Source organism: Sus scrofa, chromosome 12 (assembly GCF_054392235.1).
Source record: "Sus scrofa isolate SSC_HxYL_T2T_F1_AM1 chromosome 12, Sscrofa_HxYL_maternal_Yorkshire_Landrace_v2.0, whole genome shotgun sequence".
Lineage (NCBI taxonomy): Eukaryota > Metazoa > Chordata > Mammalia > Artiodactyla > Suidae > Sus > Sus scrofa.
The window spans coordinates 17,084,810-17,112,722 of record NC_139394.1 but is presented as its reverse complement, the minus strand read 5'-3'; the positions used below and the strand labels follow the sequence as shown (position 1 = coordinate 17,112,722).

Sequence of the window (27,913 nt, the reverse complement as noted above, 5' to 3'; positions counted from 1 at the left end):
CTTGACAAATTGACTCCCTTATCATTGTAACGTGTCCTTTATCTCTGGTAATACTTCTTTTTAAAAAATTTTTATTTTCTTGTTCTCTGCTAACACTTAAGAAACTATTATGCTGCTAGTAATATACCTACAATAACATTCTCATGCTTACTGTTCATAAAGTACCTTTTCCTATCCTTTTATTCCCCAGAGATTTGAGTTTCCAATTGGTATCATTTGCCTTCACCTAAAGAAATTCAACATTTCTTTCAGTGCAGATATTCTGCCAACAAAGTCTAACAGCTTTTCTCTACCTAAAAATGACTTTATTTTTAAAGGATGTTTTATTTTTTTCTTGGATATAGAATATGGAGTAGCAGGTCCTCCTCTCCGGATTTTAAATATTTTGTTCCTCTATTTTCTGTCTTCCACTGTTTCTGATAAGAAGCCATGGATCCTTATCAATGTTCTCTTGTATAGAATGTATCTTTGTTTTTCTGGCTACTTGCAAGATTTTCTTCACCTTTGATTTTCACCACTCTACATTTCTCATGCTTACTGTTCTGAGTTTCTTTTTTTTTCTTTTTTGTCTTTTTAAGGCCACACCTGCAGCATATGGAGGTTCCCAGGCTAGAGGTCTAATCAGAGCTATAGTCACCAGCCTACACCACAGTCACAGCCACGCCAGATCTGAGCCTCGCCTGCAACCTACACCACAGCTCATGGCAACGCCAGATTCTTAACCCAGGGAGTGAGGCCAGGGATTGAACCCGCAACCTCATGGTTCCTAGTTGGGTTCATTTCCGCTGCGCCACGAAGGGAACTCCTATTCTGAATTTCTTGAATCTGTAAATTGATATTTTTCACGTAAACATGCAGCCATTATTTCTTCAATTTTTTTCCCCATACTATCCTTGCTCTCCTTCCTCTGGAACTCTAATCACATATATTTACTGTTTCCCCAGGGAACAGTTCATTTCTGAGTATTTCTATGTTCAGTTTTTCTGTTCTTTGGGTGTGGTAATTTCTATTGATCTGTTGTCATGTTCACTGACCCTTTCTTCTACAGTTTTCAATCTACTGTTAAGTGCAACCAGTAAATGTTTTATGCAGGTATAGGAATACCTTAGAGATACTATGGGTTCAGTTCCTGTGATAAAGCAAATCACAAGAACTTTTTGGTTTCCCGGTGCACATTAGTTTTATAGTATAGTTACACCATACTGTAGTCTATTAAGGGTGCTATAGCATTGCATATTTTTAAAGATACATTTCTTAGTTAAAAAGCATTTTATGGGAGTTCCCACTGTGGCGCAGTGGTTAACGAATCCAACTAGGAACCATGAGGTCGCGGGTTCAGTCCCTGCCCTTGCTCAGTGGGTTGAGGATCCGGCATTGCTGTGAGCTGTGGTGTAGGTTGCAGATGCGGCTTGGATCCCGAGTTGCTGTGGCTCTGGCGTAGGCCAGAGGCCACAGCTCTGATTTGACCCCTAGCCTGAAAACCTCCATGTGCCGCGGGAGCAGCCCAAGAAATAGCAAAAAGACAAAAAAATAAAATAAAACAAAATAAAACCTCTTAAAAAAAAAAAAGGCATTTTATTTCTAAAATGTGCTAACCATCAACTGAGCCTTTAACACGTCATAATTTTTGCTGATGTTGTGTTTCAGGGAATAGGGAGCCCTGGGGGGGGGAGTCAGGGGGTGATGAGGAAATGGCTGGTCAGTGGGATACTCAGAACGTAAAACATTTACTAGGTTCACCTTCTTATTTGGACGCATGGGGTTCTTGGTACCCCCCAAAAATTACAACAATAACAGCAAAGATCACTGATCACAGGTCACCTTAACAAATGTAATAATGAGACCATGGAAATGGTATAAGAATTATGAAGATATGACACAGAGATATGAAGTGAGCTAATGCTGAAAATGGTGCTGATACTTGCTCTACAGAGGGTTGCAGCAAACCTTCAATTTGTTTAAAAAAAATACAGTATCTGCAATGCACAATAAAACAATAAAGTGAGGTCTGCCTATACTTTTAAATTCTACAATTTTTGTTCTACAAGTTCTTTTTGACACTTTTTTGATTGCCCTATATTTGCTCACCAGCTTTTAAATCTTCAAACATATTTTTATTAGCTGCTTTTAATTTACTTCCCAATTCTAATCTCTCAGTCATTTCAGGATTAACTTCTCATGACTAAGGATATTTTCCTGTTGTTATGTCTAATAAATTTTTATTGTATACAGACATTGTAAGTTCATTTTGAATTTCTCCTGTCAATATTTAAGGCCCAAGTCTTATGGGGATTCAAACTCCAAATCCTGAGAATTCCTGTCCTGGCTCAGCAGTAACGAACCTGACTAGTGTCCATGAGAATGTGGGTTTGATCCCTGGCCTTGCTCAGTGGGTTAAGGCTCCAGGTTTGCCATGAGCTGTGGTGTACACTGCAGATGCAGCTCAGACTCCGAGATGCTGTGGCTGTGGTGTAGGTCAGCGGCTAGAGCTCAGATTGGACACCTAGCCTGGGAACTTCCATATGCTGTGGGTGTGGCCCTAAAAAGACCCTCCATCCAATCCAAATTCTGTATTTCCTGCAGTGGCCAGTAACTACATTCTCTGCTCAGCTTTTCAGCCTAACAACTGTTGCTCTCTCTAGGCTCTACTGAATCTCCCCTGAACACGTGCAGTTCAGGAATGAGTTCAAAATCAGAAAGGGATCTATAAAGATTACGGGGCTAAACCCTCTCCCCTTCAGCTCCCCATATCCATCACTCCCTCTTTGCCATTATTCTCTCCCTCAATTTCTGGGTACCTGGCAGCTGTGAACTCCATCCTCTGACAATATACAAAAGCCAATGAGACTGCGGTTCTCTAGCTGAGTTCTAGAAAGCTTGTGCCACACAGACTGAGAAGGGCTGTATCTGTGAAAATAGTTTTTGTTTGAAATTTTATTCACTTTTTTGGGTAATTTTCAAATGCATTCTTCACGTGACTAGTAGAAGGCATAGGGTCCAAGTTAGCTGTTTTTTGCTTATTACTCTTTCTTAATTGGGGGAAAGAAAACTATTCTTATTCAAGGGCAGAAAAAGGGAGGAGGAAGAGTTAAAGGGTGTGTTTTAGAACACTGGAGAACAACCCTCAACAGCTTTTTACAGTCTCTTCCCAGGGACATACACTTTTTGTTCAGAGAGCTTTTTATTTCATATCAGAAATTATTAGTGCATAGCTGACTTTATCAGCAGCTACATAACAAAGCCAGAGGCCCTTAGGTTTTCTCTTTCACATACTCTTACTTTTCAAATTGCTTCTGAGTTGGCAGTCAAATGAAGGGAATTAAAAGAAAAAAAAAAAAAAAAAGGCATTTTTCTAGAAGTTTTCCTTAGAACCTCCCTTCTTCTCCCCTACTACTCTGTATGATTAAAAATAGAACCACACCTTCCCATCTCAGGGAATGTCCTTTGCTTGTCTCTAATGGTTCAAGAAAGGCTTACCCAGCACCCAGCCTGCAATGTTTTTTTTTTTTTTAATCACAGGCTGGGCATCTCTAGAACTTAGTTTCAGCAATATCTGTACTGTGTTCATAATCAGACATATATTGGATCTGTCAACAAATATTCATTCAAATTGGAAATAAGGCAAAAATACTATGTATTCTTTCAGTATAATACTGGAAAATAATATAACAGACCCACCCCCGCTGGCCAAACGATCTGCACAAATTAGTTAACATTGTTTTATTATATGTATAAATTGATTAGGGCCCAGATACCTTAAGTTGGATGTTTATTTTTAGAATAAAGATAAGTTTAAATTGATTTGCGCCTATGTGAAAACACAGTAACTTCAAAGGTTACAGCTTTATTTTTCTGTTGGATATTAACAAGTTCTTTTACGCTGCTGAATAATCTTTTTCTAGTACTCTTCTTTTCAATGATCACATATACAACTCAGTATCTGGTGTCGATTTTTTTTTTTGGCTGCCCAATGGCATATGGAGTTTCTGGGCCAGAAATAGTTCTGAACTTCAGTTGTGACCAAATCACAGCTGCAGCAATGCTGCATCCTTTAACCCACTGTGCCAGGCTGGGGATTGAACCTGTGTCCTGGTGCTGCAGAGACACCACCAATCCCATTTGCACCACAGCGAGATCTCTGTGGTGTATCAAGACATTTTCTATTGAAGTTCCTGTTGTGGCTTAGCAGATACGAACTTGACTAGTATGCATGAGGATGCAGATTCAATCCCTGGCCTTGATCAGTGGGTTTAAGCATCCAGTGTTGCCGTGAGCTGTTGATGCAGGTCACAGACGTGGCTCAGATTCATAGCTGTGTAGGCCAGCAGCTATAGCTCTGATTTGACCCCAGCCTGGGAACTTCCATATACCACACCTGCGGTCTTTTTTTTAAAAAAAAAGACATTTTAAATCAGTTCTGCCACCATCAGAATTCTCACCTTACTCGGTATATATTTCTTTAAAAATTACGTCTAACTAGAAACCATGAGGTTGCGGGTTCCATCCCTGGCCTTGCTCAGTGGGTTAAGGATCGAATGTTGCCGTGAGCTGTGGTGTAGGTTGCAGACACAGCTCAGATCCCTAGTTGCTGTGGCTCTGGTATAGGCTGGCAGCTACAGATCCAATTAGACCCCTAGCCTGGGAACTTCCGTATGCCACAGGTGTGACCCTAAAAAAGGCAAAAAGACAAAAAAAATAAAAAATAAAAAAAAGACTAAAAATTATGTCTAATTTCTTGAAACTATATTTTGACAGTTAAAAAAATTCTCTTTGGTTTTACTTTTTTGTTGGTAATCCCAGCTTCAGAAATAAAAACAGAAAAATAGAACAAAAACACCTCTGATGTTATTATCTTTAAATCACAAATCTTCCATTATTGTGTTTTGGGAGATAATAAAGAAGGGCAATAAATGCTTCTTGGGAGTGGGGGGATAGAGAACAGGGCAGCTAAATATGATTATTTATAACCGTTCTTGTCAAGTGTGACCTAGGATTTTTTTTTTTTTAAGGCAAAATTGAAAAGATAAGCTCTATTTTACTTCTCACAAAAGAAGTTGGATAACAAAAATGTACAATTAAATATGCCCTCCTACAATGAGAAACTTTGCCTGGAAATTGACATATTAAGCAGAGCTTAGCAAATATCTGGTATTTTTAAAATGGTGAAGTATCTTTAAGTTGCTTAATGTCTTTTTTTTTTTGCCTTTTCTAAGGCTGCTCCTGTGGCATATGGAGGTCTAATTGGAGCTGTAGCCGCCGGCCTACGCCAGAGCCACAGCAACGCGGGATCCGAGCCGCATCTGCAACCTACACTACAGCTCACGGCAATGTCGGATTCTTAACCCACTGAGCAAGGCCACGGATCGAACCTGTAACCTCATGGTTCCTAGTCAGATTCGTTAACCACTGAGCCATGATAGGAACTCCCTGCTTAATGTCTTTTAAGGAATACATGCTTTGCAGCCCACCCACCAACATAACAAACAATGAAAATGCACTGCCTTCTGATTTTGTTTCCCTTTAGAATGTAAGACACTTTCTAAAGATTTTTTCAGCAAGTATGTATACCTCACAAGAATGAGTGGTTAACCTCTCCTTGAATACATACAGTGACAGTGTATACATGTTTCATAATTTTTATTTGAATCTAAAAAGTGACCTACTGTACAACACAGAAATCTACCACGGCCAACTCAATGAAGAATAAAAAAGATTATCTTGACCTTCAAGAACATCACAATCTAATACATACACATGCAAGTGAATGATGGGTAAGGAAAGGGACAAATCCCTAAGGGGGTGGGTGCACATGTGAATGTGTATAAATATAACAGTGAGAGTCAATAACAATGAGAAAAAAAATGGGAGTTCCCACTGTGGCTCAGTGGTAAGGACTAGTATCCAAGAAGCCATGGGGTTCTATCCTTGGCCTCGCTCAGTGGGTTAAGGATCCGGCATTGCCATGAGCTGTGGTGCAGGTCACAGACACAGCTCCAATTAGACCCCTAGCCTGGGAACTTTCATATGCCACAGGTGTGGCCCTAAAAAGACCCCCCCCCCAAAAAAAAAGGAGAGAGAGAAAGGTTACGTCTTATCCTTCACAAGCTCTGAGGTGAGAGAAAATGGACTACAAGAGATTATGAATTTTTGAATCCCCAAATTTTTGTGTTCCTAAATATGATACACAAATATATAAATCCCTAAATACTGTACACAGATATATAAATATAGATAACTCTACACAAAACTCACTCCCAATCACATATGCCTCAAGCCTCAGGTTCCTGTAGCTATTACACCACCAGCACCAGAGGACCAGCTGACCTTCCAACTTAACCATGTTTCCTCTCTCATATGTAGTCATTTTTATGCTGGCTACAGCAAGCACTAGAACAGTTCCATAAGTCACTTTAAAAACATTATGGACTTAATGGTGGCAAAATCTGGCATTCTGCTCTTTAAAACTTTCCAGTTAAGAACCATCAATCTCTTAATGTCTTCACATTTATCCTTAGTATCAGCAGCTGGCTTTCATTAAGCTCTCATTAGGAAAGTTAGTTTCCACCATATCATGAGTTCCTGCTGACAATGATAATAATATATGATAACAAGCTTTGGTGATTTGCAGGTGCAAGAAGACTAGCTGGTATAACCCAGCACTACTCACCAGCTTCCTCAATAAACTACTGTCTGGAACTTTGGAATTTCTAACAAATGACTTAAAATAAGAAATGTTAATAAAGTGAAAGAAATAAAACGCGGTCTTGGAATTCAAGAGGAAAAGATATTAATTTTGGTGTTGAGAGGAAAAGAAAAAGGGGAAGAATTATGAAGAGGGAGTTTTTTCTGTTTTGTTTTGTCTTTTCTAGGGCCGCACCCAGGGCATATGGAGGTTCCCAGGCTAGGGGTTGAATTGGAGCTGTAGCTGCCAGCCTACACTAGAGTCACAGCAACACCAGATCCAAGGCACGTCTGCGACCTACACCACAGCTCATGGCAACGCCGGATCCTTAACCCACTGAGCAAGGCCAGGGATCGAACCTACAGCCTCATGGTTCCTAGTCGGATTCATTAACCACTGAGCCACGACGGGAACTCCTGAAGAGGGAGATTTGAGCTAGCATATAAGGATATAGAAGAAATGACAGTTTCACCTTCATCATAGAGTTAGAGAAGGTAACTCAGAGGGCATTTTCAACATCTAAGTTAAACCTCTAGTTCAACCCTTTTATTTGATAGTGGACCAGAAAGGTTACCTTACTTCTCAAAGGTTATCAGAGCCACACAGTCTCCTAATTCCCAATAGTATTCCAGAAAGTCACACTTGCTCTGGCTGTGCTGTTTTGAGAGTTAGGAGCCTCTTTTAAATTTTAAAGTCAGTTGCACAGATGGAGGAGGGCCCTGTGCTGCCCTAGCCAGGAATTGAGATCTTAAACTGCTAAAAGTGACACAAGGGAATATAATCCCTTTCTTTCAGCCAATATAAGGATCCTTATTACAGAGAAAAACTGTGTGCTGAAGCTACACCCTGAATTCTCACTCATTTCCCCCTTTATGCCTTTTATACTTACCAATTTATCATTCCCATGATCTGTCTTCACCTCAGAACTAAGTGGAAGAAATAAATCTGTTGCTGTGTGCTCTGGGGGAGGCGCCTCTCCAAGAACTATCAAACCCTATAAGACAGAGAAAAACAGCTTGAGTGGCATAAACTACAATTTAGGAGTTAATATCAAAAGAGGGTCGGGGAGTTCCCATTGTGATGCAGTGGTTAACGAATCCGACTAGGAACCATGAGGTTGCGGGATTGGTCCCTGCCTTTGCTAGTGGGTTAAGGATCCGGCGTTGCTGTGAGCTGTGGTGTAGGTTGCAGACGCGGCTCGGGTCCCACGTTGCTGTGGCTCTGGCGTAGGCTGGCGGCTACAGCTCCGATTCGACCCCTAGCCTGGGAACCTCCATATGCCACGGGAGCGGCCCAAGAAATAGCAAAAAGACAAGAGGGCCAGGGGCTGGTTTACCATAGGACTTTTCATTTATCCAACGGCTCTGAAACAGAATATACCACCAACAGCTTTGCACTCCCAACAAAAGCCTGGCAGCAGCCATGAGTAAGGCCTAAGACTTGAACCCAAGCTTTCCCTTTACTCCACCTGACCGCTCAAACTTACATGGTCTGTTAATGATTTAGGGTCTTTTATTCACATCTTCTAGATCTAGAATCTTTATATAGAGTATGGTATTTTAAACCATTTTACCAACCAGACTAAACCATATTAACAGCAACAAAGAAATTTTTCTAGTTAACTTGATCACAAATGTAGCTTAAGGATGACCAAGTTCTAAGTACTACAATCGTACATGATGAGCTAAACCAACTATATCTGAACAACTGCAAACATCGGGAGGAACAAAGGTGGAACAATTCCCACAGTAAGTATATTAGAAATCAATTGATAAAAAAAAAAAAGGGTTCCTGTTGTGGCACAGTGGGTTAATAATCCAACTGCAGTGGCTCAGGTCACTGTGGAACCGCAGGTTTGATCCCTGGCTGGGAACTTCCATATGCCATGGCTGTGGCCATAATAAATAAAACAAAAACAAAAACAAACTTCTTCCAAAGGTAACTGAGCATTAATATTACTCCAGATTCGGTTCCTGCTTGACAATTTCAAGTTCAGATCTTAAACTGAACCCAGGAAAAATAAAATGTAAAAAAAGAAATTTTATATGACTCCATAAATCCTCTACGTAACCAGCGTGGGCCCAGCCTGGTGAAGGCAAAAGTTAGATTACTATGAAAAACAAACAAAAATCTCACAAATGCATCTCCCATGAATGCAAGAAGAGGTTACCAAATTCACTGTTATGACACTTTGTAACAGAAAGACTAGAGTGCACGTGTCTCTGGTCTAGAAAATATGATCTGACTGATAATAAGCTCTGAAAGGAAATTTTGTATTAGAATCACTCGGGGTATCTTCTCAAACCACACCTGCCCAGGTCCAACATCATATCTACTCAGAATCTCTGGGAGGGATGAAGCTGGAAAGTCTATGTTTAAAAAAAAAGCCCCCCCCCCAAAAGCTTCCCTGGTAAATCTTAATGCAAGTTCTAATTTGAAAAACATTAGACTCAATCACCTTGACTCAGCATCAGAACCCCCCAGAGAACATCTTGAAGTATAGATTTCAAAGACTGAAGACCTGTATCAGTTTGAACTCCCTAGGCCATTATAACATAGGCTCTTGTGAGCCGTGGACTAGATGATCCCATCCCTGGGGTTCTTTCTAACACAAAAATCTCTATGAAATAGTAGATGTAAAGAGACTGGGAAGAGGGGGAGATTAAGGAAGCACAGTGGAATTCTACCCTAGTTTTAAAAAGGAAAAAGAGGAGGTCCCGTTGTGACGCAGGGGAAACAAATTTGACTAGGAACCATGAGTTTGAGGATTCGATCCCTGGCCTTGCTCAGTGGGTTAAGGATCCGGCGTTGCTGTGAGCTGTGGTGCAGGTCATAGACAAGGCTCGGATCTGGCATTGCTGTGGCTCTGGCGAAGGCCCGCGGCAACAGCTCCGATTAGACCCCTAGCCTGGGAACCTCCACATGCTTCGAGTGAGGCCCTAAAAAGATAAATAAATAAGAAAAAGAAAAGGGGGGAGGGGACAAAAAACAACCCCCCTCTTCCCCTATAAGTAAGAACAAGTTACTATCCTGGGATAAGACTATACCTAGCCTAGGTAGAAAATGAAGTGGAGACTCCTCAAAAAAGAGGGAGAGATAATTAAAGAAAAACAATTGCCTCAACCTTCAAAATGGGGTTTTTCTGGCTAAAAGAACTTCTGCACAGTATTTTCTTGCTTTTGGAGTTCAGTGGTAACAATCTGATTGGTATCCATGGGGATGCAGGTTTGATCCCTGGCCTCAGTTAAGGATCTGGCGTTGCTGTGAGCTGTGGTATAGGTTGCAGGCATGGCTTAGATCTGGCATTGCTGTGACTATGGTGTAGGCCAGCAGCTACAGCGCCAATTGGACTCCTAGCCTGGAAACCTCCATATGCCTTAGGTGTGGCCCTAAAAAGACCAAATAAAATAAAATAAAATAAAATAAATAATAATAAATAAAAAATAAAATTTTTCTTGCTTCAATCACAAGCATAAAGCAAACCTCACAAACTTTACCATTTCCAAGTGAAAACTATTTGTAAAAAGCAGCTATTTTGCACATCCCCTCCTCAAAATATTGCGTTCAACATCCTCCCTGCTTAAGAGCCCAAACCACCTCCCTATTTCCTATATAAAGCTAGCCAAACTCACCCTGGCATTCAAAGTCCTCCATGATCTTCCCCTACCTAATTTATTTCCAACTACTTTCTCCAAATGTTGTTAATAGTTATAGTAATCACATTATCTCCTAGAAAATGTTCAAATATATATGAAGTTATTGGTGCTGCGGGGGGTTACGGTAGGTAAATAAATGCAACTAAAGGTTACAATTCCACCCATTACCTGTTCTTACGTCTTTGTTCATACTGATTCTGCCCTTTTCTTACACTTATCTATCCAAAATGTCATTCATCTTTTCAAAGACAAGTCCCACCTCCTTCCAAGAAAATGTCCCAGGTTAACTGAGCCCCTATTTCCTTTATCCACATTGCCAGACTTCCTAAAGCATTGTGATTGTATCTTACATTACGTATATTTAAATCTCATTTTCAGAGCAAAACCTTAGGCCAATTTATTTACTTAATTTATTGTTATCTCCATTTTTGTTTAAATGTTAACTAATGGTTAAGATCCTTGAGGACTCAGACAAAATACAAATATATTCAAACCCCTCATATTCTCCAGCAGAGTTATATACCGACAAAGAGAAATGCATAATAATTATTTTTAGAGTTTTATGTTAAAAAACTTTCCTTTCAACAAGAAAATACTAAGTTTATAGTAATTATAGCCAGGAGCCTAATAAATCCAACAACTAGATATAAAGTTAATCCTTAGATTTTTCTTAGGTGAGAAGGTAAGTCAGGATAAAACAGCCAGTATTTTCAAAGGGAAATTTTTCTCCTTAAACTACCAAATAATTTCTAAAAAACCATCTTCTTTCTTAGCGACTACAAAGACATCCTCCTGTGAAAGCTTTCAAAGACCTAAAAGAGAACATTTACTCCCCATCATTTTATAGATCCAGGGAGGGTGCAGGTCAAAAGTCATGTCAATAGGACAATCCATGGCAGAACTAGGGCTAAAGGCTGTGTTAGTTAAGACCCAGCTACTCTTTGTTCTGGCTTTCATTCATTCAAATCTAGCTATCAGCTACCCATTCATCAACATTATTTAGGCACTGGGGGTACAGGAATAAAGGAGAGGCACATCCTTCTCCCTACTCCCAAACTCATCCCTCAAAGTGCCTACAATTTTAATGCCAGGGCGAAGACAACCAACACCATGAGTACGTAAAATTTACAGAGCACATTACAAAGTGTTAAATGCTAAAGAGGAAAACTAAAGGACAGTGAGAGAATTAAGAATTGGGAGTAGGCACTCTTACATATTAAGCAGTCAGGGTAAACTGCACCGAGAAGGTGATATTTGAGCAATTATTTGAAAGAAACTTGGGAACAAACTTTAGGAATATCTGGAGGAAGAGGTAATGCATAAGTTCCACGGCTGGAGCCAGCTTTAAGAACTGTAAGGAATTTGGCAGGGCTGTAGTAAATTTAACCAGTGGAGTTTGAGGTAGTAGCTCAAGTTAGAAGAGATAGGGGTGCAGGGCCTTGTAACTTTCGAATATCGCAGCTTTTAGGCTCAGATGGTAAATCACTGGAGAGTTTTAAACAGAAGGGGGAAACGATCTGATTTATGGTTTAAAAGGATCAATCTAGCTACTGTGTTGACAACAAAATGACTGAACAGAGAAGCAGAAAGAACAGGTGCTTGTACCAAAGTGTTTGTATTCTGGATATGTACATTTGAAGACAGAATCAACTACTATGCAAATATGCTTCTCAGGATGTGAAGGAAGGGAGTCAGAGACTCAGCCAAGGTTTCTGGCCTCTGCAGCAAGAACAGAGCTCCTACTAGTCTGCAGAAAGGTCTTTCAATGCACATTAGTTTTAATCAAATATATTTCTGAAAATATGTAACCAAGTGTTGTGCTGATGCAGCTACCATTCATTGTTTCTTCAACCCCCAAACCTATGTATGTTTCATTATAGCATACCAAACCAACCATTAGAGCCTCCATACTGAACCTCATACCAAAAAAGATGAAAGCAACTAAAAAGATGAACAAATAAAAAGCATACAAACAGCTAAAATTCGTTCATTCAGGTGACATTTACTGAGTATCTACCATGTGTGGGGTGGTGTGAAGCCCTAAGAAAATAAATAAAATACATTTCCACTCATAAGGAGCTTACCTTCATTTATCTTGGAGAGACATGTAGGCAAAGTATTACAGTGACGGTGCTATAACTGAAGTTTAGAGATGATGTGAGAGCAGAAGAAATGTAGAGCCCAAGGAAGAGGCTGACAGAAGTAAGGCTTCACAGAGAGGTCTACATGACTACTTAAAATTTTCCTAAAATATACTTAATATTGTTAATTGCCATGAAAGGAAAGGTCATTATTAGCAAAGAAAATTTCATAAAGTTCCAGTCCACATTTGTCATGGCAACCCCAAGCTAAGCGTCCCTAGTATTCTGGGTCAACATTACACAGCTGTGGCATCAGCTCTGCGTAACAATAACCTCAAGGCTACTTACTGCATTCTAAAACAGACAGCAACTGGTAAATGCCAAGGTAAAAGGGCCAGGAGAGTCTCCCCATCCTTCATCTCCACTTCCTAAGTCAGAACCAGGACCATGCCTGAACTGTCCAGGCCTAGGACAGTTGAACTGTCCAGGCCTGTACCAGCTGAACTCCTCCTACCTAAGGACCAAAGTCATTGGGAGGGGTCACAGTTGCATGGAGTCATTAACATATCCTCATAAAGTGGGGTTTTTATGTTGTTGTTGTTTGTTTTCTTGTACTTTTATCTGAAATTAGTAAGGGGGAAGCAATTAACCCAAGCACACAACTTAATTTTTTTTTCTTTCCTTTTTAGTCTTCCATCTCTCATTCCTAATAAATTCCATCATTAGTTAAAAAGTGCTGTGTGATTTGACAGATCAGTCAGAATAAGGGATGAAGAAATGATATGTTTTGAACTAGAACTGGATGTTGAAGATTGAGTGTTAAGAGAAAGAAGTCTCCTTAGCAACAGAATCCATTTATTCTCTGTGCCTTCTCCCCTCAGTTTTATCTATCAGGTGTGAAATTTCAATAAATATGCTCAAGAGAAATGATGAAAAGGATACAACAGAATGTGTGAGAAAATGCTTCTGGGGGGTCAGATAAATAGCCCTGAGTTCAAATTTGGCTCTGCTTCTTAGAAGCCTATAAAACAGCACACATAAATATATCTGTACATAGCATACACTTGAGGTACAGACATTGTCTCCCTTTCTCATTCTAAGACATAGGAGTATCTTTTAAAAAAAGTGTCCGACTGAATATGAAAGTTACAACACAACGATATGTAGAAGAGTATGTGGGAGCTCCTGGCAACTGTATCCCTTCTCCAAAGAGCCAGCGGGCATCATTACTCTCAAAAGACTGACTTAGCCTGGAAGGCAATACCTAGCTTCTGACAGAACAGAAATTGATAATCATCTTGCAGTTCTCAAATGCCCCATCCAAAGACCAATTACAGCTGTACCAGTTGACCACCAAATTCAGATTCATTTCATGAAAAGGCCCATACAACCCAGGCAACTGGCAAATTTTGGAGCAGGATGGGAAATGGGAGTATCAATCTCTTTAATAAAAATACAAGAGTTTAAGAAACACCCATTTCAATAACTCAAAAAATAAGCATTTAACCTAACTGCTAATTTGAGTGACACAATTAGATACTCAGATCTCAGCTCTGCAGTCACTTGATTGTATACAACCATGATCAAACTATTTCATCTCTTTGACCTTCTATCTTTAAATTGTGAATGACACTCAAATGTTTAGTACAGTGTCTGATACATAGTAAATGCTCAAAGACTTCTCTATTATTACAGCAATAAATGAAGATCAAATGCGTGCTAATATATCTTCGGGGGAAATTCCACTCCTTATTTATTATACTGAATTGAACAGTTTCCCCTCCCCAAATTTACGTCACCCAGAACCTATGAATGTGACTTTATTTGGAAACTGGGTCTTTGCAGATGTAATAAAGAGGAACCTATCAGCGCAGGCCTTAAATCCCAGTATGACAGGTATCTTTATAAGAGGGACATGCAGAAACAGACACAACTGAGGAGGACAGCTATATAAGACAGGGGCAGAAACTGGAGTAATGCACCTACAAACTAAGGAATACCCAGAACTGCCGGCAACCACCAGAAGCTTAAGAAGGCAAAGAAGATTTCTTCACTAACATCTTCAGAGGGAGCATAGTCCTGCCTATACTTTGATTTAATTCTAGCCTCCTGAAAGAGAGGAAGCTAGAAAATAATTAAGAAAGCTGTGAACTTTCCTGATATATTATTTATTGGGATTATCATTCACTTTTAGTCTTCCTGTCAGAATTTTGTAATAGCCATTGTATATTCATACTGTAGACAAAAAAAAAAAATGTACTATAACCTAGAATATCTTATGTTATAGACTATGAAACTGAAGCTCAGAAATGTCTAGTGACTTTTCTTCTCAGGTTATGATAGCAAAGCAAGCACCAGAATCAAAGATTTACCAAGTCAAGGTCTGGTTGTTTTTGAAAATACAAATTCTACCCTCAACAGTAAAATCCATGAATAATCAGTATACACATAAAACTTCAAAACTACCTTCCAGATATTTAGAAACATCTAAAACTTTTGATAGTTTCCCAAAATTGCTATCATAACTGTAGTTATGATAAAACTGTAGTTATGAATAAAGCAGGGGTGGAGTTCCCGTTGTGGCTCAGTGGTTAATGAATCTGACTAGCATCCATGAGGACACAGGTTTGATCTCTGGCCCTGCTCAGTGGGTTAAGGATCTGGCGTTGCTGTGAGCTGTGGTGTAGGTTGCAGGTGCAGCTCGGATCCCAAGATGCTGTGGCGTAGGCTGACAGCTACAGCTCAGATTCAACCCCTAGCCTGGGAACCTCCCTATGCCTCTGGTGCGGCCCTAAAAAGCAAAAAAAAAAAAAAAAAAAGACAAAGCAGGGGGGACTTCCCATTGTGGCTCAGTGGTAACTAGTGTTTGATCCCTGGCCCCACTCAGTGGGTTAAGGATCTGGTGATGCCTTGAGCTGTGGTATAGGTTGTAGGCATGGCTCGGATCTGGCATTGCTGTGGCTGTGGTACAGGCTGGCACCTGCAGCTCCAATCTGACCCCTAGCTGCAGGTGTGGCCCTTTAAAAAAAAATAAAAAATAAAGCGGGGAGTTTCCCACTGTGGTGCAATGGTTATCAGTGGTGCCTCTGGAGTGCTGGGACGCAGGTTTGATCCCCAGCCTGGCACAGTGGGTTAAGGATCTGGCGTTGCTATGTTTCAGATGTGATCCCTGGCCCAGGAACTCCATATGCAAAGGGGTGGCCGAAAAAGAAAAAGAAAAAATTTAAAAAAGGAGGGGAAAAATAGAAAAAAGAATAAAGCAGGAATCAAAAGTGAAAATCTTCCCACACTCAGATAGTGAGACTATAAACTGGGGCTTAGTGCCAAAATACTCTTCTGAAGTATGAATCAAAAGATAGAAGTATCCATGCTATAACCTAGGTAGAGATGTTTACTAAGGCATGCTTTATCATCTAATTAAAAAGCATAACTGAAATACTCAACGAGATAAGGTAACAGAATGTAGCCAAGAGAAATCCTGTTTCTCCAAAAAGCTGCAGGAAAATGGTCAAGGTACACATGTAATATGACTATGTTTAAAGAAATTTATGTGCATAGAAAACAAAATTAATGGAAGAAATATACCCAAATGTTCACAGTGGGTTAATGTTGAGTTCAGGTTTTGTTTGGGGGAGTTTGGGGAAAAAAGACTCATTCTTTCACTCACTCTTTCATTCATTTTAGTGCAGTTTTAAGTTTACAGCAAAACTGAGATAATGGTACAGAGACATCCCATGATATTTTTTCTTCTACTTTTTATACTTTTTTTAGTTTACTAAGCATTAGATTTATAGTATTTCATCAATTCTAAGAAAAACATTTTCACATTACATCTTCTAAATAAGGATGCATCTTACAATTGATGGTATGTCTTAGTTTAACTGAAACCATTTCTTAATGGCACATAACATAATGGTGCATCTTACAATCAACAGCATCTTTGGGTCTATAGCAGTTTATAATGAGGAGCTAAGATAAAATAACATATACACACAAACACACAATACATGTAATTACATATATTAAAAACAGATAAAGCAACAAATATGACTCTAGAAATCTCAGTTATTACTAAGAGATTCCAATTCTCAGATATGGAAATTCTCACTTAACTATTGGCTATAAAAACCTAGACACAGACACTGAAGAGGTGTCCCTGACAGAGCATGGCTGTTTTTCTCCTCAGGATAAACATATCCGGTCATCTCCTAGATATTCTTACCACCACTCCAGCTCATACTCTATAAATCTCAATTTCGTTTGTGAAGAAGAGCTAAGGAAAGGAAAAGTACATTTAGCACCCCTGGTGAATATTTTTAGATTTAATTCCTCATTTGTTCTAGCTAATTTTTAAAGAAGTTATTAGGTTTACTGTGTTGCCTATCCTAAGGGAACAGATTACTTTGGGGGGAGAGTGGGGGGTGGGTTGGACTCTGCCCTCACTTATAATATGCTCTATTGAACTTGTAGAGAATGACACATTTTGGGGGGTGGGGCACTCAAAGAACGCTCCAGTGAAATGTTTGGAATAAAAGTTTACATGATATAAACAGGAGGCTGAAGGACTTTTACCTCAAACTCTCACCCTCTGTTTATCATGTCAGTCATTCTTTAACTTTTGGCCTACTAATTAAATGTATGCTGTTCACAGTATGGCAATTTTCTTAAGGCTCTAGCCAGTACTAACGCAAGACAAAAAAGTGTTGTGACAATTATTTTTAGAAGCAGTAGACACTTCATCTAGACCCATATGTTCAGTCATGGGGCTCACTGCATCAAGCTAATACCAAAAGAATCTTTTGAGAACGTAAGCACCACAAAAGGAAGATTTTTATTTACTGTTGTGACCTCACTAAAAATAGTGCTGGTACACAGTAGGCATTCAACTATTTGTTGAAGGGATTTCTTTTCCAAGTACATTTATACCCCAATCAAACCTCGAATGAGCAGAGGACAATTTTCTAACTTGATTTTTCAGAAGAAAAACCATACAAACATCACTGTTAAAGACGAAAAATGTATGGTAAGAGTCAGTCCACTGAAAGCAGGAGGACAAGGAAAAATAAAAATCCTAATTACCAGTGCCTAATTGTGCCTGAATGATCTTTCAGGAAAAACTCCACTTTTCTTCAAGAAAGCAAGGGATGCTTAGCAGTAAAACAGAAACACATCTAAGTAAAAAAACAAGATGGATATCTTCAGTAATCATCACTTTTTCATAAATATAACAAATATGACAGGTATGGTCAATAGTTTACATTATATAGTGTCTTCTTATGTTGCCTGTTTTAGCCTAGATACGCTGTTCTGTTCTAAACCTATGTTCTAATTAACATAATATTCTAACAATGTTGTCTGTACTATACTAAGTAACACCAGGCTCTTACACAAATTAAATTGCTATATCAGATCATATTAAACCATTTTCTCTGACACAGTTAAGAGTTATTGAGGGATGGGAAAGGGGGGATATAATGATAGTTTTTAGCTGGGCTGAAAAAGACCAGACACTTATCCCTTACCTTATTAGCACGTATCTGTTTGTAAATATCTGTTTGCTGCCGAATTCGATATTCCAGGTCAGAAACATGAGCCTGAAGCCAGTTCCAGCGGCTGACAATAGCTGCTCGGTCTGCAGCCCACCTCCATTCTGACCTGCGCCTCCTAAAAGGAAATAAAATTGAATGAAATCCAAGAGTAGCAGCAATATTTACACTAAATGCAAGTGGGAAGGTTTTAACACCTAAAAGGCCTTATACGGACCAACTCTAGAGTCAAGAAAAACTCAAGACTACATACAGGTGTGTGTGTATGTCTTCGAAGGATACACATGGTAAAGGTCTTCACATGCGGGGGACAAACTGCCTTCTAAGTATCCTGATCCTGTGGAAAACAATTTTTCTGAATTGCTTTAATTTCTGAAGAGATAGAAATATTTTTTACTTTATGATGTATAAAGAATAAAGATTAAGAAATTGTTTTTAAAAAACAATCTAACAAAAGACGAATAAATAGAAAATTCATGTGAGAGAAATCCAAATGGCCAATAAATACATAAAAATGTGCCGTGCCTTCTTAGATTTTGCTTAAATGACCAATAGGTCAAATACTAAGAAGTCGTTTCAAACCCAGATTGGAAAAACCCAGTGTTGGTGAAATGTAGAAAACAGCAATTCATACACTGCCAACAACAATAAAAACTGGCACCACAATTTTAAAAGAATAATATGTAAATACTTAGCTAGGTGGAAAATATGTACACCCAGTCATCACGAAATTCTATTTCTGAAAATATAACCTGCACATCTGCATGAAGAAACAGATTCACTGTAAGAGTTTGTAATAACTAAAAATTAGTTACAATTTAATTTTCTAAAGTAGGGAAATAGATAAACTATAATTTATCCCTTTAATGAAATTTTCTATAGCAATAAAGACAAATTAACTACAAACTGACTACCTCAGAGGACAATGTTCAATGGAAAAATATAAAAACTAAAAATAAGCTAGACAAAAGTAAGTATTATTATACATACAAGTAGTAAAGGAATTTAATGGGAGAACTGTTTATCAATTTAATTATTACTATATGTATCGACATGACTAAACCTCAATAATGTGGAGTGGAAAAACTATATAATAAGAATTGTTATCATGTTATCAATACATAAATAGTAAATGCATAAAAAATGCATATAACTGGTAAATTCAGGATCAAGGTCCTCATTGCTTCTGGGAAGGGGAATCTAGAAGTTGGATTTGAGCTATAACTGTAATACAATGTTCAACTTATCTTTAAAAACTTAAAGTCTGATAGAAAATACCAATTTGCTGAATAGCATTGAGAACTATGTCTAGATACTCATGTTGCAACAGAAGAAAGGGTGGGGGAAAAACTGTAATTGTAATGTATACATGTAAGGATAACCTGACCCCCTTGCTGTACAGTGGGAAAAGAAAACAAAAAAAAAAAAAAAAAAAAAAAAAGAAAATACCAATTTTAATAGGTAACCCTGGCATCTGGTATATTCCAAAATATTTCATGAATTTTCACAAAATTCTACTTCAAGAAAGAAGCAGCAGTCATACAGCCCTTAACCCCAATTCCAATCAGGTTACATACGCACTACTAAGAATCTGAAGTGACTATATGCAAACTTTAACATTTACATTATAATAGAAGAGACTAAAACTAGCCATAGTAGGAATAGATATGAGTTAACACTTAATCATACCATAAGAGTTAAGACCAAGGGTAGCAATAGTATTTTACTAACTTTTAAGCCAATCATTATGATAAAGTTCCGTCCTATTACTTCTCTTTAGAAACAAGGCATTTTATAGTTCCCTAATCTTGATGGAATCAGCACAAGATATATAAACATTTTTTTTAAGTACATCTGGTTCAATGTTAGTCTAATTTCAGCCCAATTCAGGAAAGAATCTCAAGAGGGCAAGTAATAACCTATAGATTATTCTTAAACTATAAAAATCCACCCCCCCGCCCCACCACCAGAAGCAAAGCTACTTAACCCTCGTATCTCACTTCCAACTTGCATTACTCTTCAAGGTTCACAATCCTCCTATCCTGCAAGATCTCCAGATTCTACAGGTTCATTTTATTTCTTTTTTTTTTTATTAATCTGAATATTTTTTTTTGAATATGTACTTAATTTTTTTAAATTTTTTTAAATAATTTTTTTATTTTCCCACTGTACAGCAAGGGGGTCAGGTTATCCTTACATGTATACATTACAATCACATTTTTTCCCCCACCATTTGTTCTGTTGCAACATGAGTATCTAGACAAAGTTCTCAATGCTATTCAGCAGGATCTCCTTGTACTCATTTTATTTCTGAAGCCACCACAGTACCAAGACCCCATCTATCATCACTGGGCTGCCTCAATAACCTCTTCAGCTACCACTCCTAACATAACTCACATATTACTTTTCTTAAATAAAATCTCTTCAAACCTTACTTCTTCTTGTCACTCTTAAGTATAAGAATACAGCTTCTCTGCTTCTTTACAAATCCTAAATCTTCAAGGAAACAAAGTAGAAGAAGAGTCAAATACCATAAAAGGTAGCAACTCAAAGCCAAAAGTGATTAATAAAATTAACACAACATCTATCTAATGACAGTTTCTCACAGACAAATTTGTTTTAACAATTGAGAGTGGCTAGCCAAAATAATACTGTTATTTTGAAAACCAAAGCAAGGGAAACATAGCTTCTTGGCCAATTTACAGCACTTCCTCCTTAGTCACCCTTGGTGGACAAAGAATCCTGGCAGTCTCTCCCAATGATCCTGAACTTAGCTCTAAATCTTCTCACAAAAGTGTTTCAGGACACCAAGCACTCTGAATGGGCAGGAAAGATGACACTTGTTTAACCAAAACAATCTTTCTCTTTTTCTTTCTTTTTTGATGTCAAGGAAAAAAATAAGAAAGAAAAACAAAACACTTTAAAAATTTGCAAGTACAAAAAGAAAATTCCTTAAAACATTTCAGTTCACAAGAACTTTAATGGATAAATACACTTTTTTCTTTTGATATTTCTTCAGGTCAAAAACCAACAGGCTGCTAAACAAGTATTCTAAATACCAATATAAAATCGAGCCTCCTGGTAATTTTTTATTTTTGGAGACTGGCTTAATAAACTTATTAAAGACAGGTAGCAACCAAAGGAAGACTGCAACCCCTAACTTATAAACAGGTTTCATTCTACAAATAACATTTGTTTTATGACAGTTTCTAACCAGGAGTGATTTCTGTAGGAAGTTGTTACAATGTTTTAATTAATTAATAAAAAATAGAAAACCTCATCCCAAGTGTCCAAAAGTGTCTTGGACCAGCATCATGGACAGAAAGCTGAACCTTTAACAAAGGTGGGAGGTGTATAGCTATTAAGTCTAAGGTGAGCTGTGAGGGTATTACCACACACCAGCAGCAGAGCAGAACAAAAACACAGTTTAAGAATGGCAGCTTTGGAGTTCCCATCATGGCGCAGAGGAACCGAGTCCGACTAGGAACCATAAGGTTGTGGGTTCAATCCCCGGCCTTAGTCAGATCCAGCATTCCCGTGAGCTATGGTATAGGCTGCAGACACGGCTTAGATCCTGCATTGCTGTGGCTGTGGCTTAGGCCAGCAGCTACAGCTCTGATTCGACCCCATCCTGGGAACCTCCATATGCCGAGGGAGTGGGTCTAGAAAAGGCAAAAAGACCAAAGAAAAAAGAAAGAAAAAAAAGAATGGCAGCTTCGACCCGTAAGATAAGAGTGTTTTTGTTTCCTAACAAAAGCAACATGACACAAAAGTTCAGTTTGCCCCTAACATTCAACATGTAAATTTATTACTCTGATAATTTGCTGCTCAAAACAAGAGACAGAGGTTTAAAAGTAGGGTCATGCTTAAATATAGACTTCAAAAAAGAACATTTCACTAAGGTTTGTCTGCAACCTTGTATTTATATCATTTATATTACTCATGTAAATATAATGATGAACTGGTTTCTAATGCAGTCATTATTAATAATGAAGAAAAAGATGTGGATTACAACTCTTTCCTGTTGCTTACTCTGTGCTAACAATCAGTGAAATAACTTCTCTATATTGTCTGTTCAGAACACTAAGATGCTTTCTAAGGTGGTGTTCTGCTGGGTGCTTTATCCCAGTGTGTACCAAATATGTCTACATGTATTGGGGTACTACTGAGTAGGAATTCATTTTAACCAATATCTTGTTCTTTGCTTGTATAAACTTCTACTGGTAAATTTCTGTTCTCTGCATGTGCTGTAATAAAAATCCATTAAAAAAAAATTTTTTTTTTTTGGTCGTCTTTTGTCTTTTTAGGGCCACACCAGCACCATACGGAGGTTCCCAGGCTAGGGGGCTAATAGGAGATGTAGCTGCTGGCCTATACCACAGCTCATGGCAATGCTAGATCCATAACTCACTGAGCAAAGCCAGGGATCGAACCCGCAACCTCATGGTTCCTAGTGGGATTCATTTCCGCTGTACCATGACAGGAACTCCAAAATCCATTAAACTTTTACACAATGAATTGCTTTTTGGTTACCTAAATGCAGAAAGATACAGTATCTATACGTGCTTTTGTATTCATGTATCACATGAATAGCCATTTACTTGTATAAAATAGTGTAAGTTGTATAAATAGATTTTTTTTAGCTATTGTTAACATATAACTAATAGTTCTTTTTACAGGGTTAGTAGAATATTAATATATGTCCAGAATATAAGATGTTCTGTGCTATCAAAGAATAACTATTTACTTGAACAAAAGAATCATTTCCTCTAAAAAGGCTCTTATAAACATTTAAAACTAAATAGTGGAAAGTACTAGAAAATTTAGGGTTCCGGTTACATGTTGGCTAAAGTGAAAAATACAAGAGATATACACAAAATAGACAAAACACAAAAATGATAAAAACTTTTCTACCATACCTTAAGAACCACTTAACTCAGATGGCTACCACTAACTTTGCTGAAAGAAAAGAACCAAGGAATGTAATTTCTACTAACACAGAGAGAAGTTAAAGATTTGCAATATCCCTTATTGCCAACTTACTGTCAATGAGTTTAAAAGAGATTGCTAATATAACTCTTCGTATCTGATAAAACCTATCTTCAATGCTTAAAGCACTGCCACAAACAGCAGTGGTAGATACTGTACTCTCTTTTCCTCAAAGATAAACTGCAGCAAAAGCTGACTTATCTAAAATTAACACTAAAGCCAGGCATTGAACCATGTCCAAAACCTGACCTAGCACTGCCTTTAAGTCACCTAGTTCTATTCCAGGATGGAAAATCTCCAAGTCCCTTAGAACAGTGCCTGTGGATTACACTTTTCCCTGCAAAAACCTGAATGGTGGTAATTCCATCTTTGATTCTGATTTCAATCCTATTTCCAATTCTTTCCTTTTATGCAAACAAAAGTTCTATTAACAAGATGAAAGTAAAATGACTAGGCACAGAAAGTTATACAATACAATGTTTAACCAAAAACTATTTCAGGAGTTCCCATCATGGCACAGTGGAAATGAATCCAATTAGGAACCATGAGGTTGAGGATTCAATCCCTGGCCTTGCTCAGTGGGTTGAGGATCCAGCGTTGCTGTGAGCTGTGGTGTACGCCGGCAGCTACAACTCCGATTAGACCCCCTATCCTGGGAACTCCATATGCTGTGGGAGGAAGGAAAGAAGGAAGAAAGGAAATCTTGACATTACTAAGAGTCACATTAAAAATATATATATACAAGTTATTAGCTACTTAACTTAAAAGAAGTGTGCAAAAAATAGAATAAGAAGATGGGTTTAAGTCAAGTTTTCACTTTTATTTACTTTGTATTATCCTAGATATGTAAATTGATCTCCAGAAATAATGGCAACATCAGCATCACAGGAGTCATAAAATTGTAATTCTAACTGCAAAGTAAAATGTGTATTAGGAAAGAGCAATTATTAGACATAACCTTGAATTTCACTTCCATATCATAAAAAGATACAACAGAGGAGAATGCTGAATGTCATAACAACCTAAAGAAGTTCTACTCTCAGAAAATCCAGAGTAGTTCATCAGAACAGACGTTGCATTCAGCTACAACTTCACCGACATCACCCTCATCCCCAGAGATGTGGGAAGTAAAGCACAAGGGAGAAAAAATAACCAGTTGTCTAGCATCAAATATCCCCCATGTTTTAGCTGTAAAATAAAACTTATAGATGAGAATGGGTTAAGAGACAGTTTGTACCTGTCATTCTAACTAGGTTATATCAGCTTTCTAGAGCTGTTTGGAGCAATAGGAAACAAATGCACCAGAGCCAATTCTCAACTGCCAATTCATCCTGATATAGACTCCGGGGGGGTTGAACACTTAACCCCTTTGTCTTACTGCTTAAACCAGATTACCTCTGAATCTGAAATGAGATTTGCGTATTTCAGCCAAGCTTTCAACCTACCAGGAACTATTTTTCCTTTCTCCCCTCCATTTAACAAATATTTAAGTACTTATTATTTACCAGGGATTATACAAGATGCTGGGGATATGATAATAACAAAGGAGGACAGTGTTCATTAAGCCTAGAGTTTAATGGGAAAGACAAATATTAATAAACAATCACACAAATGTGAGATAAGAGAGCATAACTAAGACATCAGATTTAGACTGGGGATCTGGAAGACTTCTCTGATGTTTTAACATTTAACGTGAGCTCCAAAGAAAAAGTTAGGACTTGAATAAAGAAACTTGCTAAATAAGGGGTAGAGATATAGAAGATACTGAGGGCTGTGACATGTCTTAGGAAGAAGAAACAACATTTATATAGGCTATAGAGCTGGCACTCAGTGAACAAGGGGAAGAATGCACTGGAATCAACACTGGATACAGATAGGGCGAAATCATGGAAGACTCTAATTCATGTTAATATTGTAACACAAGAGAAGCAATACTGATCTTGGCTCATGTTCTTTCATTTATCTCAGAGCTTTTATTTTAAATGAAAAACTTTAAACACAAGTTAAGGGATAAGAATTCCTACATATCTATCCATCAACTAACTTCAATTATCAACTCAGCCAATCTTATCCAAAACACCTATTCCTCTCTTACAGATTAAATTTGAAGCCAATTCTCATCATCAGATTACGTCTGGTATATATTCTTGTATGTGTCTCTAAAAAGTAAATTCACTTTACAAAAATACTTTCATACTTTAGAAGACAATTCCTTCATGTCAAATATCTAGTTATTGGTCAAATTTCCTCAATTATCAAAACTAGTGATCCAAATCAAAGTCAAATAAGACCCACATACTGTGTTTGGTTAATACATCTTAAAGTTGTAAAAGGTTTCCTCTTTGTCCTCGAATTTTTTTTTTTTTTAATCTTTTCAGGGGCTGCACCCGGGGCATATGGAAGTTTCCAAGCTAGGGGTCAAATTTGTAGCTGCTGGCCTACACCACAGCTCACAGCAACACCAGATACTTAACCCAGTGAGCAAGGCTAGGGATTGAACGTGTCCTCCTGGATACCAGTCAGGTTCGTAAATGCTGAGCAACAATGCAAACTCCTGTCCTCGCATATTATTTATGGAAGAAACAGAGCTATCTGTCCTTTAGAATTTCCTACATTGTAAATTTTACTAACTATACCCGTCACAAAGTCCACACTTTTGAACTTTATAAACTGACACCTCTAAACTACCTTTAATTTACTATTTTTCTGTAGATAGCTGATAAATTATTTGTACATTCAATTTTTTCATGTTTAAGACTGAAATATGGAGTTCCCGCCGTGGTGCAGTGGTTAACGAATCTGACTAAGAACCATGAGTTCCCAGGTTCGATCCCTGGCCTTGCTCAATGGGTTAAGGATCCGGCGTTGCCATGAGCTGTGGTGTAGGTTGCAGACACAGCTCGGATCCTGCATTGCTGTGGCTCTGGCGTAGGCCAGTGGCTACAGCTCCAATTCGACCCCTAGCCTGGGAACCTCCATATGCCGTGGGAGCGGCCCAAGAAATGGCAAAAAAAAAAAAAGACTGAAATACATACTACTTTCAACTTTTAGAGAATCATGAGGTACATCAAATTCTTTTCAATGACCATCTGTAAGACTTTTTATTAAACATGGTACCATATACATAACATATAATCTGCCAGGCACAATAAAAGAAATATAGTAATTCAAAGAACTGCTAATCCAGAATGGCTCCTCTGGAGTTAACCCATCAAATTTCTTTCTACTTTTCTGTCTAGAAAATTCATCTTTTTAGGGTAGATTCTATTTTAGAGCCTTTCAAAAATCAAACTTTGGTTAGAATATTCAAATTCTGTATGTGATACTAATTCCTCCTTTGAAAAACTTTGGTTAGAATATTCAAATTCTATATGTGATACTAATTCGTCCTTTGAAAATCCTAAATAGTTAAGAAATACCATTTACCCAGGAGCCATAACATTTAAAAGTAGCTATTAATTGATCCAGCTCCCTCACCAAAGCAAGAGACTGACAAGGATCAGATTTTCCAATTTAGGAGCTCCCACTGCAGCACAACAGGATTGGTGGCATCTTGGGAGGTGCTGGGACACAGGTTTGATTCCCCATCCAGCACAGTGGGTTAGGGATCCAGCATTGCCACAGCTTTGGCTTAGGTCTTTCTTTCTTTTTCTTTTTCTTTTTTTTTTTTTGTCTTTTTGCTATTTCTTGGGCCGCTCCCGCGGCACATGGAGGTTCCCAGGCTAGGGGTCGAATCAGAGCTGTAGCCACCGGCCTATGCCAGAGCCACAGCAACACGGGATCTGAGCCGCGCCTGCAACCTACACCACAGCTCACAGCAACACCAGATCGTTAACCCACTGAGCAAGGGCAGGGACCGAACCCACAACCTCATGGTTCCTAGTCGGATTCGTTAACCACTGCGCCACGACGGGAACTCCAGGCTTAGGTCTTTCTGATCTGATCCCTGGGCCAGGAGCACCATATGCTGCAGGGCAGCCAGAAATGACTCCCCCCCCCAAAAAAAAAGTATGTCGCAGGAACCCATCCTCTGCTAACACAGAGAAACACACATTGTTCCAATTTAACGTACCCACTATAAGCAGCAAAAGAGTTAGAACCTTCTCACAAACATCACAACTAAGATCGAAAGAAAAACAATCCTCCTCTCTTCATCATTCACCAACTCTAGATCAAAGATTACTTTGTTTTTAGGGCTGCATGTGAGGCATATGGAAGTTCCCAGGCTAGGGGAGTCTAACTGAAGCTGCAGCTACTGGCCTACACCACAGCCACAGCAACACCAGATCCGAGCCGCATCTGTGACCGATGGAGCAGCCTGTGGCTATGCTTGATCCTTAACCCACTGAGCAAGACCAGGGATTGAACCTGCATCCTTATGGGTACCAGTTGGATTCTTCACCCACTGAGCTACAATGGGAGCTCCAGTACAACTTTGTATTTAGCCCAATAAATTAACTGTAGTACCGTAATAGAATTCCTACAAAGAAACATTTTCACCCTCATTTTAAAAATAAAAAAGAGCTTGTTGGAAAGAGTATAGTATTCAGAGTCAGTGAAGACTGAATTTCAAATCCTGGCTCTGAAACTGCTACTATGACTGAGCCAACTATTGAAAGATGAAAGAACAAAAGTTCTTATCAGCGTTCAAACTCCAGGAGTGTCATTCCGACTTTAGTGCTTTGCTTGAATAAAAAGCCTCTTACACAGTTCTTATGCAAGAAGGGTATAAGAACTTACTCTCAGAAATACTAGTCAGAGCTACCGAGGTTTAGGGACCAAAGACACATCTTCAAGAAAATGAAGCTGAGTCAAAAATCAATTTGTTAGTTAATTTATCAGTCCTTAGAAATAAGTAGAACTTCTGGTCTGAGCAAGATGCTGTAGACTTCTTTCTCTCAGCTCATTCCTGTTAATCCTGGAAATAATGCAAGAGGCAACCAAAGAAAAACTCTGCAA

The 27,913-nt window shown here is 38.5% G+C and overlaps 1 protein-coding gene and 2 long non-coding RNA genes across 22 annotated transcripts in view; all 3 read right to left on the bottom strand.

Annotated features, from left to right (window-relative positions):
* The window catches only part of KANSL1 (KAT8 regulatory NSL complex subunit 1), a 195,588-nt gene that overhangs the window by 44,974 nt on the left and 122,701 nt on the right, over positions 1-27,913 (bottom strand). For 14 of the 20 annotated variants that reach the window (XR_014820985.1, XM_013989922.3, XM_084984100.1 and 11 more), the window contains exons 4-5: positions 17,942-18,083; positions 7,572-7,676 (exon numbers count right to left, since the gene is read on the bottom strand). Coding sequence is in view for 18 of the 20 variants with exons in the window: in XM_013989922.3 (XP_013845376.1) it covers positions 7,572-7,676; positions 17,942-18,083 (247 nt within the window). In the remaining 2 variants the exon portion in view is untranslated. Of the gene's footprint in view, positions 1-5,190; positions 5,301-5,989; positions 7,677-17,941; positions 18,084-27,913 lie in introns of those variants that run through there. The other 6 variants (XM_013989924.3, XM_084984096.1, XM_084984103.1 and 3 more) reach the window with 2 other exon arrangements.
* On the bottom strand, positions 69-6,245 carry LOC146398074 (uncharacterized). Its single transcript, XR_014821002.1, has 2 exons — positions 1,483-6,245; positions 69-687 (listed from the first exon to the last, which is right to left on the bottom strand). It is a non-coding gene; the product is annotated as an uncharacterized LOC146398074 (long non-coding RNA).
* On the bottom strand, positions 23,030-26,654 carry LOC146398073 (uncharacterized). The gene is made up of 2 exons (XR_014821008.1): positions 25,852-26,654; positions 23,030-25,403 (listed from the first exon to the last, which is right to left on the bottom strand). It is a non-coding gene; the product is annotated as an uncharacterized LOC146398073 (long non-coding RNA).